General features: G+C 41.1%; 1 protein-coding gene across 3 annotated transcripts in view; it reads right to left on the minus strand.

Annotated features, from left to right (window-relative positions):
- Positions 1-17,396, minus strand: part of LOC108717013 (claudin-11) — a 36,535-nt gene that overhangs the window by 17,459 nt on the left and 1,680 nt on the right. Inside the window, exon 1 of one of the 3 annotated variants that reach the window (XM_018263705.2) lies at positions 6,439-6,756. The exons of 1 other annotated variant lie outside the window; for it this stretch is intronic. In XM_018263705.2, the coding sequence (XP_018119194.1) occupies positions 6,439-6,664 (226 nt within the window). In that variant the 5' untranslated portion in view covers positions 6,665-6,756. Of the gene's footprint in view, positions 1-1,318; positions 1,947-6,438; positions 6,757-17,396 lie in introns of those variants that run through there. One more of the 3 variants, XM_041563343.1, reaches the window with a different exon arrangement.

Below are 17,396 nucleotides of genomic sequence, written 5' to 3' on the forward strand. Positions count from 1 at the left end.
AGAACATTTCATTTTTACACAGGTTTTATCAGTGTTCTGTTCATTTCCATCACATTTGAAGTTCAGATCTTATATACTTATATAGTTTAGCATTTGAAACACACAGTAAATGTTCTTAAATTGTTATTTTAATTGTTATTTGAAACTGGCATGCTACTTTTGATAACATACTCTCTCCTACTGTGTTTGAGTGTTACATTTGTTTTTACTGCGTCCTAGAATGGCTAATTCTAAGCAAGTTTTCAATTGGTCCTCATATTTCTTTCTCATAGTTTTTAAATTTTAAATGAATTACCTTCTTCGTCTAAATTTTCCAGTTTTCAATTGGGGTCACTAACCCCATCTAAAAAAACAATTGTTTTGTAAGTACGAATGTATTGTAATTGTTTTATGACTCATCTTTCTATTTAGGCCCTCTCCTATTCCTATTCCAGTCTCTCATTCAGATCAATGCAAACTGGAGAGTTACTGAATAAAAAGTTAAATAATTCAAAAATCACAAATAATAAAAAATGAAAACCAATTGCAAATTGTCTCAGAATATCACACTCTACGTGTTACAAAAAAGATCATTTAAAGGTGAGCAACCCTTTTGAAGTCATTTGAACTTGATTGAACATATGTCAAAATGCCCCAAATGCGTCTCTATTGCAAGTTTCGATAATGATACAAGCTCATATGCATTTTATTTATAGGTTGAGTCCTGCTGCATTTTTTGGACACGGCATCTATGGATTTTCCTAAAGCAATATTACCGTATATACTCGTGTATAAGCCGACCCGTGTATAAGCCGAGGTACCTAATTTACCGAAGAAAACTGGAAAAATTTATTGACTCGTGTATAAGCCTAGGGGTGAGAAACTGGTACTATTTTTGCTTTATGCTATGTGTTTACTGACCACAGGCTAGATTACAAAAAACTAAAATGATTTAAGGAAGGCACTCATCAAAAATAATTTTTATATTTGTACCTTTAAAAGGCATTTAGCTGCAGGGATCATGAACTGCTGTGCTTTCCCCCATATGAACAAGGAAATCCTTGTATGGGTAGCAATAGTAGCAATAGCAGGTGAAAAGTTTGCTCCAGTTTTGGTAACCCTCAGCAACCCCTGATGGGTGTATTATTTATGTGTGGGACGTGCATGTACGGACATAAACTAGATTTGCTACATAAGCAAATGTCCTTATAAGCGTTTATATACAGATGTGTTCCCTTCATGACATCATGCCTGTTACGCTACGATGCTGTGAGCGCTATACACCTATGTGCGTGTATGTGGAGTGTTTACAGACGTTGCTACGCGGGGCCGGTCTCACCTTCTCGCACAGGTTGCGCACTTGGCTCTCGTTGAGTTGCTTGCAGTCATTCAGCTGCTCGATCCACTGGTCCAGCTCTTTAGTAAACGTCTTGTCCTCCATACCAGAACCTTCCCTACAACCACACTATCCCACGGCAACACACACTACAAACACAAACAATTCCGCACTGTGCCGATCAGTTTGTTCCCCCTCCTCTCTGCCCCCGCTCCTGTCACACATTCACTGACACGGCCTACGCCTCTCGCAATACGGTAATGCGCACACATTGCAAAAAGGGGAAGGGCTGAGGAGTACTGTGTGACGAGAGCTTAGAGGGGAGGGGCTGAGGAAGCCACGAGCGGGGAGAAGTACGGGCAGCACGGAGGAGTCACTACACACACTGAGTAAGCGTCAACCTTTTTAGCTGACCCGCATATAAGCCGAGGTAGAGTTTTTCAGCACATTTTGGGTGCTGAAAAACTCGGCTTATACGCGAGTATATACGGTACATTGAACAAAGATTTTTGCGCAGAGACAGAATTAGAAATCTACAGAACGTGTGAAAAGGAACGGCTGTTAGTTTCTAGATTGTTATCAACTTTTTCCAACAAGCTTACATTTTTCCATACAATCTCTGGAAACAAAGGCTGTTAAAGTTTTATAGACAACAAGAGGTCCTGCAATGGGGTCCTGTCACTTTGGATTCATGGGAAATACAAGAAGAAGAATTGCAGGCCACTCCCCAGGATATGGAATGTCAATGCCTGTTGACTGGGGTATTTCCGTTCATGGAGTTTACAACAGGAAAACTAGTGCCATCCACTTAACTTCATTTGTAAGTTGGCATTTTACGTCTGCTGAGCTGATGAGAGGTGCCATTAACACTGTCCTTTTATATTCAACTTAGCTTCCGCAAATCCTCAGGAAATAACAGTAAACACTGTGTGCAAGATCATCAGCACAGATATAGAAACAATTAGTAAATCAATATAATTAAGCTGCGCCCAGTAAAAGTTGAACTGATTCAGCTGGGGAGTCTATGAGCATTGAAGGCCTAGTGGGTATGTGACTAATAATTTCAGTATATGTCACTGAAACAGATAATAATGCTATTGGGGAGGTGTAACTTTAAATAAACACTTCCAGCAACAAAGACTACTGCCAACAAAAGCAAATAAGAATAGATTTATAAATACTGTGTTGAGATATATGTCCTTCAACACAATACACGTGAATTATGCCCCAAATTAAGGTTTAAACATATTCTGTCCCAGATAGAATATAGGCTTCTCAGCCTCACTGGCTATACATAGTTTATCTGCAGGAGTGTAACTACAGAGAAGCAGACCCTGCGGCTGCAGGGGGGCCCCGTGAGGCCATAATTAATGTGCCAATTCCATATATATTGGTAAAACAGAAAACCTCTGGATATTTAGGGAGTCCCTAAAATTAATTTGCTGTGGGGCCCAATAACATCTAGTTCCGCCACTGTTTATCTGCCTGTGTATCTGATTCAGCCTAAGACATTAAAGGGGTGGGTCACCTTTCAGTTAGCTGTTAGTATGTCATAGAATAACAAATATTAAGCAACTTTTCAACTGACATTCATTTTTTATAGTTTTTGAATTATTTGCCTTCTTCTTCTGACTCTTTCCAGCTTTCAAATGGGGGTCACTGACCACATCTAAATAATAAATGCTCTGTAAGGCTACACACCTACTGTTATTGCTACTTTTTATTACTTATCTTTCTATTCAGAGCCTCTTCTATTTATATTTGAGTCTCTTATTCAAATAAATGCATGGTTGCTAGGGTAATTTGGACCCTAGCAAAAAATGGCTGAAATTGCAAACTGGAGAGCTGCTGAATAAAATGCTAAATAACTTAAAAACCACATACAGGTATAGGATCCCTTATCCGGAAACCTGATATCCAGAAAGCTCCGAATTATGGAATGGCTTTCTCCCATAGACTCCATTTTATCCAAATAATCCAAATTTTTAAAAATGATTTCCTTTTTCTCTGTAATAATAGAACAGTAGCTTGTACTTGATCCCAATTAAGATATAATTAATCCTTATTGGAAGCAAAACCAGCCTATTGGGTTATTTAATGTTTAAATGAATTTCCAGTAGACTTAAGGCATGAAGACCCAAATTACAGAAAGATCCGTTATCCGGAAACCCCCAGGTCCCGAGCATTCTGCATAACAGGTCCCATACCTGTACAATAAAAAAAATGAAAACCAATTTCAAATTGTCAGAATATCACTCTCTACATCGTATTAAAAGTTAATTTAAAACTGGCCACCCTTGGGTAGATTCACTCATTTAGTGAGGTTTTCAAATGAGGCAGCCTCACTACGCCATGCATGTGCTAGAAAAAACTGGATTCATACTGTATGATCTTTTGTCTCCTGGGCCAACAATTATATCACACAGGCATCATACAGAATGTTCATAAGTGTACTGTATTCCTGGCCAAAATTGGTCCTCAACCTTTGGGATTTTCTAGCCTTTCTAAATTATATGTTTTGACTGCCATAATCTGGAAATTACATTCTGGGATATGACAGAACAGGCCATAGCTAAATGTAATCCAGTAAACATGGTTTCTTAATGATTCTGACCTCATTTCAAAAGCTTGTTCTTAATCCTAAACTGTATTAATATATCTGTAAATCCTACTAGTAATAGATAGAATAATACATGCATCATCTGCACTAAATCACTCTGTCTTCCTTATCCCTAGGAGGCATCCACACAGTCTATATAAAATGCATATATATATATATATATATATATATATATATATATATATATATATATATATATATATATATATATATATATAGAGGCTTGGGATCTGTTTTTCGGAAACCCGTTATCCGTTATTCCCCATGATTGACACAGCAATCACTGATCGCCCACCCCTCTATGTCATGGCCCCGCCCCCTACCCGGTCTCCACTGGGGGAAAAGGTGGCAACCCTACTTGTACTGGATTATAACTAATATGCAATTACCCCTTATTGGAGGGAAAACCAGCCTATTGGGTTTATTTAATGTTTATATGATTTTCTAGTTGACTTAAGGTTTGAAGATCCAAATTACTGAACAATCCATTATCCGGAAAACCTCAGATCCCGAGCATTCTGGATAACAGGTCCTATACCTGTGTGTGTATATATATATATATATATATATATAAAATAAACAAATAGGCAGGTGCACACAGAGTACCAGAAAATGGCTAGGTGCTGGAACAAGGAATCGTAATTACAACCAACAAAAAAGTCCGCACTCATAGGTCTTGTGAAGAAAAACGTGGATATACAGTATTCAATGTTTCGGCTCCTAAACGCGAGCCGTCATCAGGAGGTCCTCCTGATGACGGCTCACTTTTAGGAGCCGAAACGTTGAACAAATCCACTTTTTTTCTTCACAAGACCTATGAGTGCGGACTTTTTTGTTGGTTATATATATATATATATATATATATATATATATATATATATACAGTATATATATTACATTATATAAAATGAGTGTAATATTTGTTTAGGTATAACTGTTCTGTGCTGGTAGAATTGAAAGCTGGAGAATTATCAGACACAAAGTTAAAGATGACCCTTGAAAATATAGAGTCAAAACTATGTGGAAATGTATGTAGACAGTTATCATGTATTTTCATAAACGTGTTTAATTGGCAATTGAACCACATTGAATTTTCCTTTGTAATTCCCATATGGGAATATAAGGATATAAATATTCTGTTGTTTTCCTGTTTCAGAGTTGTTAAAGCCTAGAGGGTACTTTTAATACTGCTGGCAAATTCTACAGCAATGGACTGTTGCACCAAGAACTGTACCCCATCTGATAAATCTGCTTTATGGGCCAAGATCAAATGAACTACAACTACCACTGTCATCAGACAGCCACTGACACTTGCAATGGCCTGCCCTGGCCCCAAACAACCCAGTATAGACCTGTAAGAACTGCATAAGGGTAAGTACCAACAAGCCAACTATAGAGTAGTATATCAGGTTTATGCTTTTATGGCCTGTTATGCATTGTAGTATGAGGTTTATGCCATTAATGATAATGTCAAATCAGGAATTATTTCAGTATTTTTTAGTTGCAATTGATCTTTGTAAAAGTAGCAGCAAAAAAATGTGAAATTGTTGATGCGGTGTGGGAACCCATTATCCAGAAAGCTCTGAATTATGAAAAGGCTGTCTCCCATTGACTCCATTTTATCCAAATAGTGTATTGTTATCAACTTTTCAAGCTAAATGTATAGTTTTTGAAACTATCCATAAACTGGAAAAAAAAAGCTGTGCCTACAAAACACTGGCAAACTCTTGGTGTGACATTAGCCAAATATATAAGCAAATAAGTAAATAGTCTGGCCAGTCTGGAACTGGAGGAGAATGCATTTGCGTACTTATTAAAATTTGGTTCTTTAAAGCAATACACTAAAAGAAAAAAGGGTAAAAGAAACAAGAATGGAAAGAAAAAAAGAAGTGATAAAAAAGGTGATATTGCAAAACTTCCACAGCAGCAGAGAAACTTGTTATTTTTACTTTTCAAACAAAAAGATCTAGTGATGAGTACAGTGAATCATACATAGTAACAGAACCAAGGCCAAGCTGTTCTGGGAGGTTCCTACCAGCAGTCCAGATAGCCAAGTTCTACGCATTTGTATTGGCTACACAGCCCACTCACCCAGGGACACATATTTTCCAGATGTTTCTAAATAAGCTAAATATTCTTCCAGTACATCAACAGTTCCCAGGATAGCACCCTTGGATAGTAGGCAATTAAACCCTCCCCATAGCACCCTTGTATAGAAGGCAATTAAACCCCACAGGATAGCAACCTTGGATAGTAGGCAATTAAACCCCACAGAATTGAAAACTTATTTGCAGTGTGCCAAATGCAACTACATTCCCCTCTAATCGCTATTCCCAGATATCATTGAAAAGTCAGTTACATTAGTAGAGATGCATATTATTGTGTGCAAGCTGAGTGTCCCCGTGTGTAAGGCAGCTGGGTACAAGTCTGGGTGCAAGTCTGGGTGCAAGGTGCTGGTGCTAATTCCCAGCAGGGAGAGTAAAGGGAAAGTTGAGGGTCTCACCAGGCAGTGCCAGGATGTCAGCCAGTGGCTTGCAGTGATACAGTCCCACAGAGATGATACAGTCTGCCCACAGCCCCCTGGAGCCCAGCTCATCCAGCTTCCTACACGTATTGATGCTGTAGTCACAGGTCAGCACCCAGTCATTAGTAGTGGTGGCCACTATCACCCCGATCCATCCGATCACACTGGAGATGAAGCCAAAGAACTGCAGGCACGTGCCACCCATTGCTAGTCACTGGCACACTGATCAGCAGAGGGAGAGGCAGTGACCCGGGGCTGAGGAGCTTCTGTAGGTGTATTGGGTGCGACTGTTCCCTCGCTACACACAGCACTCCCCCCACTCCTCTTCTCCCACCCACCACTGGCTGCAGGGACGCCAAAACCACTCCCAGCCAATCACAGAGCGCTGCCTGCGCTGGATTCTGCCCCACAATAAAGTGCAGCGGGACAAGTTGCATTCATGGCGCAGTTATAGATTAATTGCGCAATCTCATGTGTGCCATTCAGTAGCTACAGGTTTAGTAGTGTCGTAGTTATTAAATAGTGGTTACAACAAGGGGGAAGTTTCCTTCTTCTGCAACATAAAGTAACTTCAATGCTCTTCTGTGCCCTTGTACAAATGCTTCTGATTTAGCTGATACTTTTTACTCCTCCGCCACCAAACGCAAACTAAATGCCAAATAAACCGCTTTCCAGCCAAGATCTCTCCGTTATACGGGGACCTCTTTAATAAATGGGCAAAGAGCGACCACTAGTGGTGATGGCGAGTATCGCCGCTGCTTTGGGAATGGTCGCCTTCTTGTTTTTCTGACAGACCTGCTGACAATCTAGGGACGCAAACTGCTCCTGCTCTGTGTGGAAAAGAGAACTTTGTGGCATCCAAGCTACGTGAAAAAGATTCACATGTTGGAGAATGGTTGGGTCAGGGCAGCCATTGGAAATCACGGGGCCGTACAACAACATTTCCCACTCTACATCACAGTTAAAAGACCATGTTCATTTAACAAAATTTGGCAGGTTATGAAAGTTTGAACACATTTCTATGATTTTTTTCAGTAATTACAGTTTTGCTAATGAAGGTGAATTGCCCTTTAAGATGCGAGTCTAACTTTTCCCAAGGGACCGTTATCTAATATTGTTACAATTACTTTTTGCTTATCTGAAATTGTTACAAATGTTTCCAAGTGCACCTGGTGGCTGTTCTGGGCTCTCTGCCAAAAGCCAATTAAGTGAGAAACTTTGTTTCTTTTTCTGGCTGTTCAGTGCAGAGAAAAACGGGACTTTCCAGTACAAATGAGGGACTGCGGGCTGTTCTGTCAAATGAGGAACTGTTGGAAGGTATGCTTCGGCTTTTCGGCACTTCCGCATTCAGGACTTCGGAAGGAGGCGGCACTGCTTTGTCGCTGTCAACAGGGCCAGATTTACATAGTGGGTGCCCCTGGGCCCACTGTCGTTCGTCTCCCCTTTCCCCTCCCCTTTATTCTAGCAAATTTTCATCATCCGGACCGGAGCAATAGGGACTGTCGCACAGGAAATTTAAAAAATGATTGTATCTCCAGCACATCCCCAGTGTTTTTGAACCAATGTGGGTGTGATTGGCAGCATGCCGCCCCCCTAAAATCTTGCCACCCTAGGTGACCTTTCCACAAATCCGGGCCTGGCTGTCAAGGGGGGCCCGACTCTTTCAAAAGTTCAGCACTGCCGGGCCCCCTTCAGGCCCAGGCCCCGTACACTCGTAACCTCTGTGCCCCCCTGATGGCGGCCCTGGTTGGGGTAGACAGAAACGTTATTCTTATGTATGATTCCGATTTAAGCTGGCAATTGATGCAAAGATCCGATCTCGTACGATTTTCGGACCGCGCGTGGAGAGTCCCGACATTTTTTGTCCCATGGAGATCGGTCGTTTGGTCGATCGGACAGGTTAAAAGATTTCTGTTGGCTGCTGATATTATCTCTGCATGTATTGCCGATCTGCTGATATCACTGTGAGTTTCCCAGTAGAATTTGTCGGGCATACTTTCGTACGATTGTTGTGATGGGCAGGACTTCGGCTGGTTTGTTCTCTTTGCTGCTTTATTTTATCTAAATGGTTAGTGGCAGGTCGGGAGATGGCACCTAACGATCGTTCGTCCGATGTGATGGTAAATCTGCACATCTATGGCCACCTTTAGTCAAATCCTTAAGACCCCCATACACGGCCGATAAAACAACAGACCGAGACCGAGCCGGCAGCTTATTAGCCCGTGTGTGGGGCCATCCGACTGGCTTCAGATAGATATCTGCCTGAAAGTCAGGCAGATGTCGATTGGGCAGGTTAAAAAAAACTTGTCGGATCGTGCCTGCATCTGTGCGTTTATGCGGTCCCTCTATCTGGCTGCCCGTATTGGATGCATTATGAAACTGATTTTTAGGCCCAATATCGCCTACCTCAATGTGGGCATATCAGGGAGAGATCCACTCGTTTGGCGACATCGCCTAAGAGGCATGAAATGTGTCAGGTGAATATATATATCACAACATATCCATTCCATGTGTGTGTGACCCATATACTGTATATTTTAAAGGGGTGGTTCACCTTCAAGTTAACTTTAGTATGTTATAGAATGTCTTTTTCTAAGCAACTTTTCTTTTGGCCTTCATTTTTTCTTTTATATAGTTTTTGAATGATTTGCCTTCTTCTTCTTCTTCTGACTTGTTCCAGCTTTCAAATGGGGGTCACTGACCCCTTCTAAAAAAAACAAATGCTCTGTAAGGCTACAAATGTATTGTTATTGCTACTTCTCTTTACTCCTCTTTCTATGCAGCCTCTCCTATTCATATTCCAGTCTCTTAGGGTAGGACTACACGGATGTTTTTGGCACGATCCAACATGCTGCAACAAAACGCCGGCGACAAAACGCATGCGATGGAAATAATGTAAGTGATAGAAATGTCGGATGAAGTCACAGCGTTGATCCGGCGCGACATGACTGTCGGATGCAGACACCGCGTGTAGCGTCTGCATCCGACAGTCGTGTCACGACGGATCAACGCCGAACGCAGGAAAAATGCAGCATGTTGCATCTCAACCTGCGTTCGGCGCCTACATGCGCCTGTGTGAGTACAGCCTCATTGAGAAAAACTGAATGCGTCTACTCCTGCTCTCCCCTGCGGCTGAACGCATAAAAAAGAAATGCAGGGGAGCGCAGCTTCAAACGCTCGTCTGTAAGAGCCCTTAGGGTAGGACTTCACGTTGCGAGAGGAGCCAACACGTCGCAATGCGACAAAATGCATGGGACGTGTTGGATGTTCTAAAGAAAATGGAAGTGAAGGAGAAATCGCAGGTAAGAACTACATTTATCCGACTGTTGGATGAAAACACAACATTCGTTCATCACTATTCGGTGCTGGCCGGGAGTGGGTGGGGCAGCGCAGATGGGCGGGTGGGTTGTTAAGGGCCCTCTGAAGATTTTCTTGCAGGGGGGCCTGATTTTCTTGCAGGGGGGCCTGACACACTGTAGTCATGTCGCTGTGAACAACCCCTTTAACAGCCGGCTCTGTCTGCATTTAGTAGTACTAAAAATGAGTATTTACCCCCTAACTTACACATCATTCAGATGGGCAAGTTATAGAGCGAGAGAGGCTACAGCAGTGTTTGACTGAGCTAGTTTGGACCACCAGAAACCCAATCTCTAGGGCCTCCCTTCCCATTGCCTGCTTCAGATCTTCTGCATGCCACACAACAATGCAGATCCATCGCACATAACACAAACAAACCACACAATCGTTCCCTGCTCCCCACACCATTACTGCTGATTATTTCACAAATACTCCCTACTTTCAGCAGCACCATAGCCGCTAGCGAGTAGGACTAGTGGGAGCGAGGACGGGGGCCCACTGGCATTTTTTCCAGCAGGTTAGTTTGACCCTGGGCTGCAGGACGGAACAAGACTTGGCTTGTGTCTACTGATGCCAAAGATGCTTCTTACAATCGATTTTTATCTGGCGTGAGGCGCATAGTACAGTCAATTTATACAAACAGAAATGCTGGCTGAATGAAAACTAAGAGCTATGCTCCTGCACAGGCTGAGGGGAATTGGAAGTTACCCCTAATATCTCCGTAAAATAATCATAAACAGTAACATCACTTGTACGAGAGCAGTGCAACCTATTAGAGGCACCGATACTGCCCAACGCTCACTTTTTGATTGAGCTGGATCTTGCTGGACCCTGGACCTTAGGCATTTACACTTCCTAGAACAAAAAAGCGCCATTAGTAACATTCCCATAGGCATTTTTTCCCTCTGAACATGTTTCCTGTGAAAAAAATAATTTCCTGCATACCTTATTAATTGCTCATTTGCTCTATTACTAAATACAGTACCTGTGCTAAATGTTACATTCCAGTACATATACCATAACATTTCACAATGGATTAGAACATGCTAATCAACATGAAATGGAAGAATATGTTTTTGTACCTTTCGGGTCAAATATTGATGTAAAAGTGAGAAAAAAGTGCTCAACCCACTACTTTTGCATATTTCCATGGCTCCTCTGTGTATCTGAGTGTCGCAGGCACATTCTGCCAGAAGCTAGACTAAATCTCATCCAATTAGGCAGGACTGGATGGGAGACATACAAGGTGCTCTTGCTGCTGTCATTTTGGCACTCGCATCAGTCCCGCTTAGCCCTGACTGTGCCTTCCTGGTTGCTTCATGCCCCAATCCTCTCTCTGCTCGCAGTCCACCCTCTGGCCACAGTCCTAAATCTGATCCCCCTCCTGCCTGATCCCCCTCCTGCCTGACCCCCCTCCTGCCACAGACCCAGTCCCTGTTCTGCCCAGAGTCCTGATCTCTTTCTAGGCCTGCAGTCTAACTCTTCTCTCTGGCCATAGTCCTGATCCTGTTCCGCTACAGTCCCGGATCCCCTCTTTGCCCTGAGTCTCGATCCCCCTTCTGGCCCATAGTCCCAGATCCCCACCTGGCTGCGACCCCTCGATCTCCTCTCTGCACACCAGGCATGGATTTGTGGCAAATTTCCGTGTTTCGTCACCCGCAAATGTTTTCGTGAAACTGCGTTGAAAATTCGCAAGTGAAAATCCACCATGACAAAAAAAAAATAATTGGTGCGCATCGGACGCCCATTGACTTTAATGCATTTGGAAAAAATAGTCAAGTGTAAAAAAATTGTCATGTGTCAAAATTATTGCATTATGCATTTCATTCGGGACAGATTTGCCATCACTATCTGTTAGAACAATTGCTGCAGTTTTTCACTTAGCCCTAACTCTCTGCAACTAATGATAGATGGTCTCTGCACATTCGTATTCAGTATATCGTTAGATGCAGGGAGTATCGGCATAAAACTGACACAAGATGGCTTGATGGACTGTTTCCAGCATACCATTCTCTAGAGAAGCAGGTTAGTAATGTTCTGCTACTGCTGCCAGAGGCCTGAGCTTCTCCCTTCACACTTTATTATGCAATTCACAGCAATACTTTATTATGCCTGAATGCCTGAGCTAATTAATATAGTTTGGCCTTGTCTTCATACAAATTTGAGATAGTTCTAGTTACTTAACGTATGACTATTCATACCAATTTAATTCAAAGCAAATTTCTGCTTCTCACTCAATGCTAACCACCAAGGTGACAGATCCTAGAAACTTATATAATTTAGCTTGGTAGTGATGTAAACTATTTTAAATAAGTGAACTAGAAAATCCTATAGAATATATTACTATTATAGAGACATTATTCTAAAAATAGTAGGTGTTTTTTGCTAATTGGTAAGGCTTGAGTACACACTTTGCTCTTTGTGCATGACGATAAACACAAAATGAAATCTCTGCCACTTTTGAGCATCACATTTTCCAGTGGATTGTGCCAGCATCTCTTTGCAGTGGGCATAATGAAGAAGAGATGTGTAAATAAACATCTGATTGCCTGTGTAAATCAATATTTGTAACTGGTAGTTTCACTAGTGGTGATTTTATTCTGAATGTGTTAGTGGACAAGTTCTGTGGAGAGGAGATGTAAACTGCAGAAGGGAGGGGAGGGAGAGGACAAAGGCTAACGAATTTGAATTCTGGGAATAGGGCAGTGGCTGAAGAACTTAAATTTAATGGTCATGGCAAACAGGATTGGTTTGGTATTTATGCAGAATGTTTTTATCACCTATTCTACTAGCCTAAATGTAAGATAAATGTTAATGAATATGAGCACACGGATGAAGAGGTGTATGAACCAAACGCAGAGAGAGAGCAGATTCTGATGAAAAGGTTTATATATTAGGGTTTAGAGATGTCGCGAACTGTTCGCCGGCGAACTTGTTCGCGCGAACATCGGGTGTTCGCGCTCGCCGGAAGTTCGCGAACGTCGCGCGACGTTCGCCATTTTGGGTTCGCCATTGTTGGCGCTTTTTTTTGCCCTCTCACCCCAGACCAGCAGGTACATGGCAGCCAATCAGGAAGCTCTCCCCTGGACCACTCCCCTTCCCTATAAAAACCGAAGCCCTGCAGCGTTTTTTCACTCTGCCTGTGTGTGCTGAAGAGATAGTGTAGGGAGAGAGCTGCTGCCTGTTAGTGATTTCAGGGACAGTTGAAAGTTTGCTGGCTAGTAATCGTTTTGATACTGCTCTGTTATTGGAGGGACAGAAGTCTGCAGGGGTTTGAGGGACATTTAAGCTTAGGTAGCTTTGCTGGCTAGTAATCTACCTTCTACTGCAGTGCTCTGTATGTAGCTGCAGTGGGCAGCTGTCCTGCTTCTGATCTCATCTGCTGACTGCTGCAATAACAGTAGTCCTTGTAAGGACTGCTTTTATTTATTTTTTTGTTGTTTTACTACTACTACTACTACTACTATAAGAGCCCAGTGCTATTAGTCTAGCAGTGTTGGGGAGTGGGACTGGTGTGCTAATCTGCTGCTCCTAGTAGTTCAGCAGCACCAACTTTAATTTTTTTTTTTAATATTCATTTTTTTTTATTTTACTTTTTTTTATTTTACTACCGCTGTAGTAGTGTATAAGTTGACCTTTTAGGCATTATTTGCCCTGTAGGCATTATTTGCACAGTGTTTTCTTCAACCCGCCATCTAGCTGTGTGACCTTGTTCACATTCTGTCTAAATATCCATAATATTACCGTCTCCAGAAAAAACACCGGAGTGACTTTTTTCAAGCAGCCATAATATATTTTACGTAATCCGTATCCACCGCTGTAGTAGTGTATACGTTGACCTTGTAGGCATTGTTTGCCCAGTTTTTTTGGCCGCAGCCACTGAAGCACAGAGGCCAGAAAAAATATGCCATATAAATGCTGAAAATAGTCATTTTTTGCCATACGTTGACTCAACGTATATGGCAAAAAATGACTATTTTCAGCATTTATATGGCATATTTTTTCTGGCAACTGTGCTTCAGTGGCTGCGACCAAAAAAACTGGGCAAACAATGCCTACAAGGTCAACGTATGGCAAAAAATGACTATTTTCAGCATTTATATGGCATATTTTTTCTGGCAACTGTGCTTCAGTGGCTGCAACCAAAAAAACTGGGCAAACAATGTCTACAAGGTCAACGTATGGCGAAAAATGACTATTTTCAGCATTTATATGGCATATTTTTTCTGGCAACTGTGCTTCAGTGGCTGCGTCCAAAAAAACTGGGCAAACAATGCCTACAAGGTCAACGTATGGCAGTTGTTTAAAGAGAACAGTAGATTACTAGCCAGCAAAGCTACCTAAGCTAAAATGTCCCTCAAATCCCTGCAGACTTCTGTCCCTCCAATACAGAGCAGTATCAAGCAGATTACTAGCCAGCAAACTTACTATCATCTGTCCCTGAAATCACTAACAGCTCTCCCCCTACACTATCTCTTCCAAGCACACACAGGCAGATTTTTCAGATACATTTTTGCCCTTGATCCCCCTCTGGCATGCCACTGTCCAGGTCGTTGCACCCTTTAAACAACTTTAAAATCATTTTTCTGGCCAGAAATTTTTTTTTTAGATGTTAAAGTTCGCCTTCCCATTGAAGTCTATGGGGTTCGCGAACCGTTCGCGAACCGCTCGCGTTTTTGCGCAAGTTCGCGAATATGTTCGCGAACTTTTTTTCCGACGTTCGCTACATCCCTATTAGGGTTGGTGAAGGAGGTGTATTTTGTGGACAAACATAAAGAAAAGTTATCCAGAAACCCATTCCGAAGAAAGCTCAGAATTACAGGAAGGCCATCTCCCATTGACTCCATTTTATCCAAATAACCAAATTTTTTAAAAATTATTTCCTTTTACTCTGTAATAATAAAACAGTTATTTTTACTTGATCCAAGTCTACAAGAAAATAATTTAAATATTAAATAAACCCAATAGGTTGGTTTTGCTTATTGTAAGATACAATATTACCCTATTGGGTTTATTTAATATTTAAATTATTTTCTAGTAGACTTAAAGTATGAAGATCCAGATTACGGAAAGATCCATTATCTGGAAAACCTCAGGTCCCAAACATTTTTCAGAACAGGTCCCATAGCTGTATTGGTGTATTTAGGATAGAGGCATAATGAGCAAAGGACTGTAGGAAAAGAGATGCAGAGACTGGTGTATATAGGGGAAAGTGTGCAATGGGTGATGCCTGGAGGTACTGTGTAAAGCAAGGATCCCCAACCTTTTTAACCCGTGAGCAACATTCAGAAGTAAAAGGAGTTGGGGAGCAACACATGCATGAAAAATGTTCTTGGGGTGCCAAATAAGGGCTGTGATTGGCCATTTGATAGGCCCTATGTGGATTGTCAACCTACATTGAGGTTCTATTTGGCAGTACACCTGGGTTTTATGCAACCAAAACTTACCTCCAAGCCTGGAATTCAAAAATAAGCTCCTGCTTTGAGGCCACTGGGAGCAACATCCAAGGGGTTGGAGAGCAACATGTTACTCACGAGCTACTGGTTGAGGATCACTGGTGTAAAGCATGTACATGGGAGAGGAGTGGGGGATAAAAAATGTGCCATCCTCCCTGTCATCTCACTCTGCAATGGATCCTGACTCAAATGTTTATAGGAGACTGGAGACCACTTATATTTTAGTTAACATTTCTAGGATACAGTATCACATTCTATTTTTTTACAGGTTTCTAGCTGTCATTTCATACTTAAAGGGATACTGTCATGGGAAAAAAAAAATTCAAAATGAATCAATTAATAGTGCTGCTCCAGCAGAATTCTGCACTGAAATCCATTTCTCAAAAGAGCAAACAGATTTTTTTATATTCAATTTTGAAATCTGACATGGGGCTAGACATATTGTCAATTTCCCAGCTGCCCCAAGTCATGTGACTTGTGCTCTGATAAACTTCAATCACTCTTTACTGCTGTACTGCAAGTTGGAGTCATATCACCCCCTCCCTTTTGCCCCCCAGCAGCCAAACAAAAGAACAATGGGAAGGTAACAGATAACAGCTCCCTAACAAAAGATAACAGCTGCCTGGTAGATCTAAGAACAACACTCAGTAGTAAAAACCCATGTCCCACTGATACACATTCAGTTACATTGAGAAGGAAAAACAGCAGCCTGCCAAAAAGCATTTCTCTCCTAAAGTGCAGGCACAAGTCACATGACCAGGGGCAGCTGGGAAATTGACAAAATGTCTAGCCCCATGTCAAATTTCAAAATTGAATATAAAAAAAATCTGTTTGCTCTTTTGAGAAATGGATTTCAGTGCACTATTAACTGATGCGTTTTGAAAAAAACATGTTTTCCCATGACAGGATCTCTTTAAAGCTGGTGATGCTCAGGTGTTGACTATAGCAAACAATTGCAAACCACTGCCATAGAGAAATTATTTGACTCTAATTTGGTTATATTTGGGTAATACATGAGCACTATGCACAATATTCAGCATGTGGAATTTAGAGTTAATAGTAAAGCAGCTTAGTTATCCTTAACATGCTCTGTACATTTATATTCAGACAACATGATGTTATTTTTAGAAACCTGCGTGACTATTTGTTAGCTGTAGTGTAGTATATTTCTACATAATAAATGACAATACAGCTGCTTGTTTTAGCACGTTTGTATTTCCATTTACCCAACAACAGAATGCTGATATGTTACCTTGCCACAAATTATGGTGCCGTTGGGATGTTCCATGGGACTGCACATTCAGCACAGTCAGACCTTAAACCTCATAAGTTCCCCTTAAAAGGTTCCTCCTCCTAAAACCCGTGTTTTGCAGAGTGAAAGAAAATATAATTCGATGCAACTTCCATAATGTACATAATATAGTGAATAAAGGACCCCCTATTGTAAAATATAAGGATATTATAAGTCACCGAGGAGTTCCATAATGATATAAAAGTATGACCCCAACAAGGGGTAGTTTATTTATTATAATACACAAGTTTTAGTAAATCATGTGACAAAAATGACATCACTACTCAGCGTTTATAACTGATGACATCACTAGTCACCGTTTATAAAGATATAATTTACAAGATATTCATGGCTTTTGTGTATTATAAATGCATACATTATTTATATATTTTTAATGGAATTAAAGTTATTTTTACATGTTATTGCTAATAAAAACCAGTGGTGTCTTTGGTGGCTCAAACCCCCCCCTACAAAATTTGTTTTCTGGGCAACAACCCCCACTCTTTATAATTGTACCTGGCAAAAAAATAGCGCTTTTGATAAGTATTTTTACATTGGCATAAATGACACCTGGTAAAATTGTGCATTACTGTGTAGTAATATGCAAATATTCATCATACCGGTGTCTTGAAAAATTGCTAATGTTCTTGCAAATTTTTGTTTTTGACGAAAGTAAGATTTTCAAACTTCAGTATCAATGCCTCAACCGGCTGCTAAAACTACACGGTGAAGAACTTGCTCCTGTTCTGGTTCTGGCCCAGAAAACAGAAAGGGATTAACACCCACTGCTTTCAGCAGCAATTGCAGTTACAATGAACTTGCTTGAATTTATT

Source organism: Xenopus laevis, chromosome 5L (genome assembly GCF_017654675.1).
Source record: "Xenopus laevis strain J_2021 chromosome 5L, Xenopus_laevis_v10.1, whole genome shotgun sequence".
Classification (NCBI taxonomy): Eukaryota; Metazoa; Chordata; class Amphibia; order Anura; family Pipidae; genus Xenopus; species Xenopus laevis.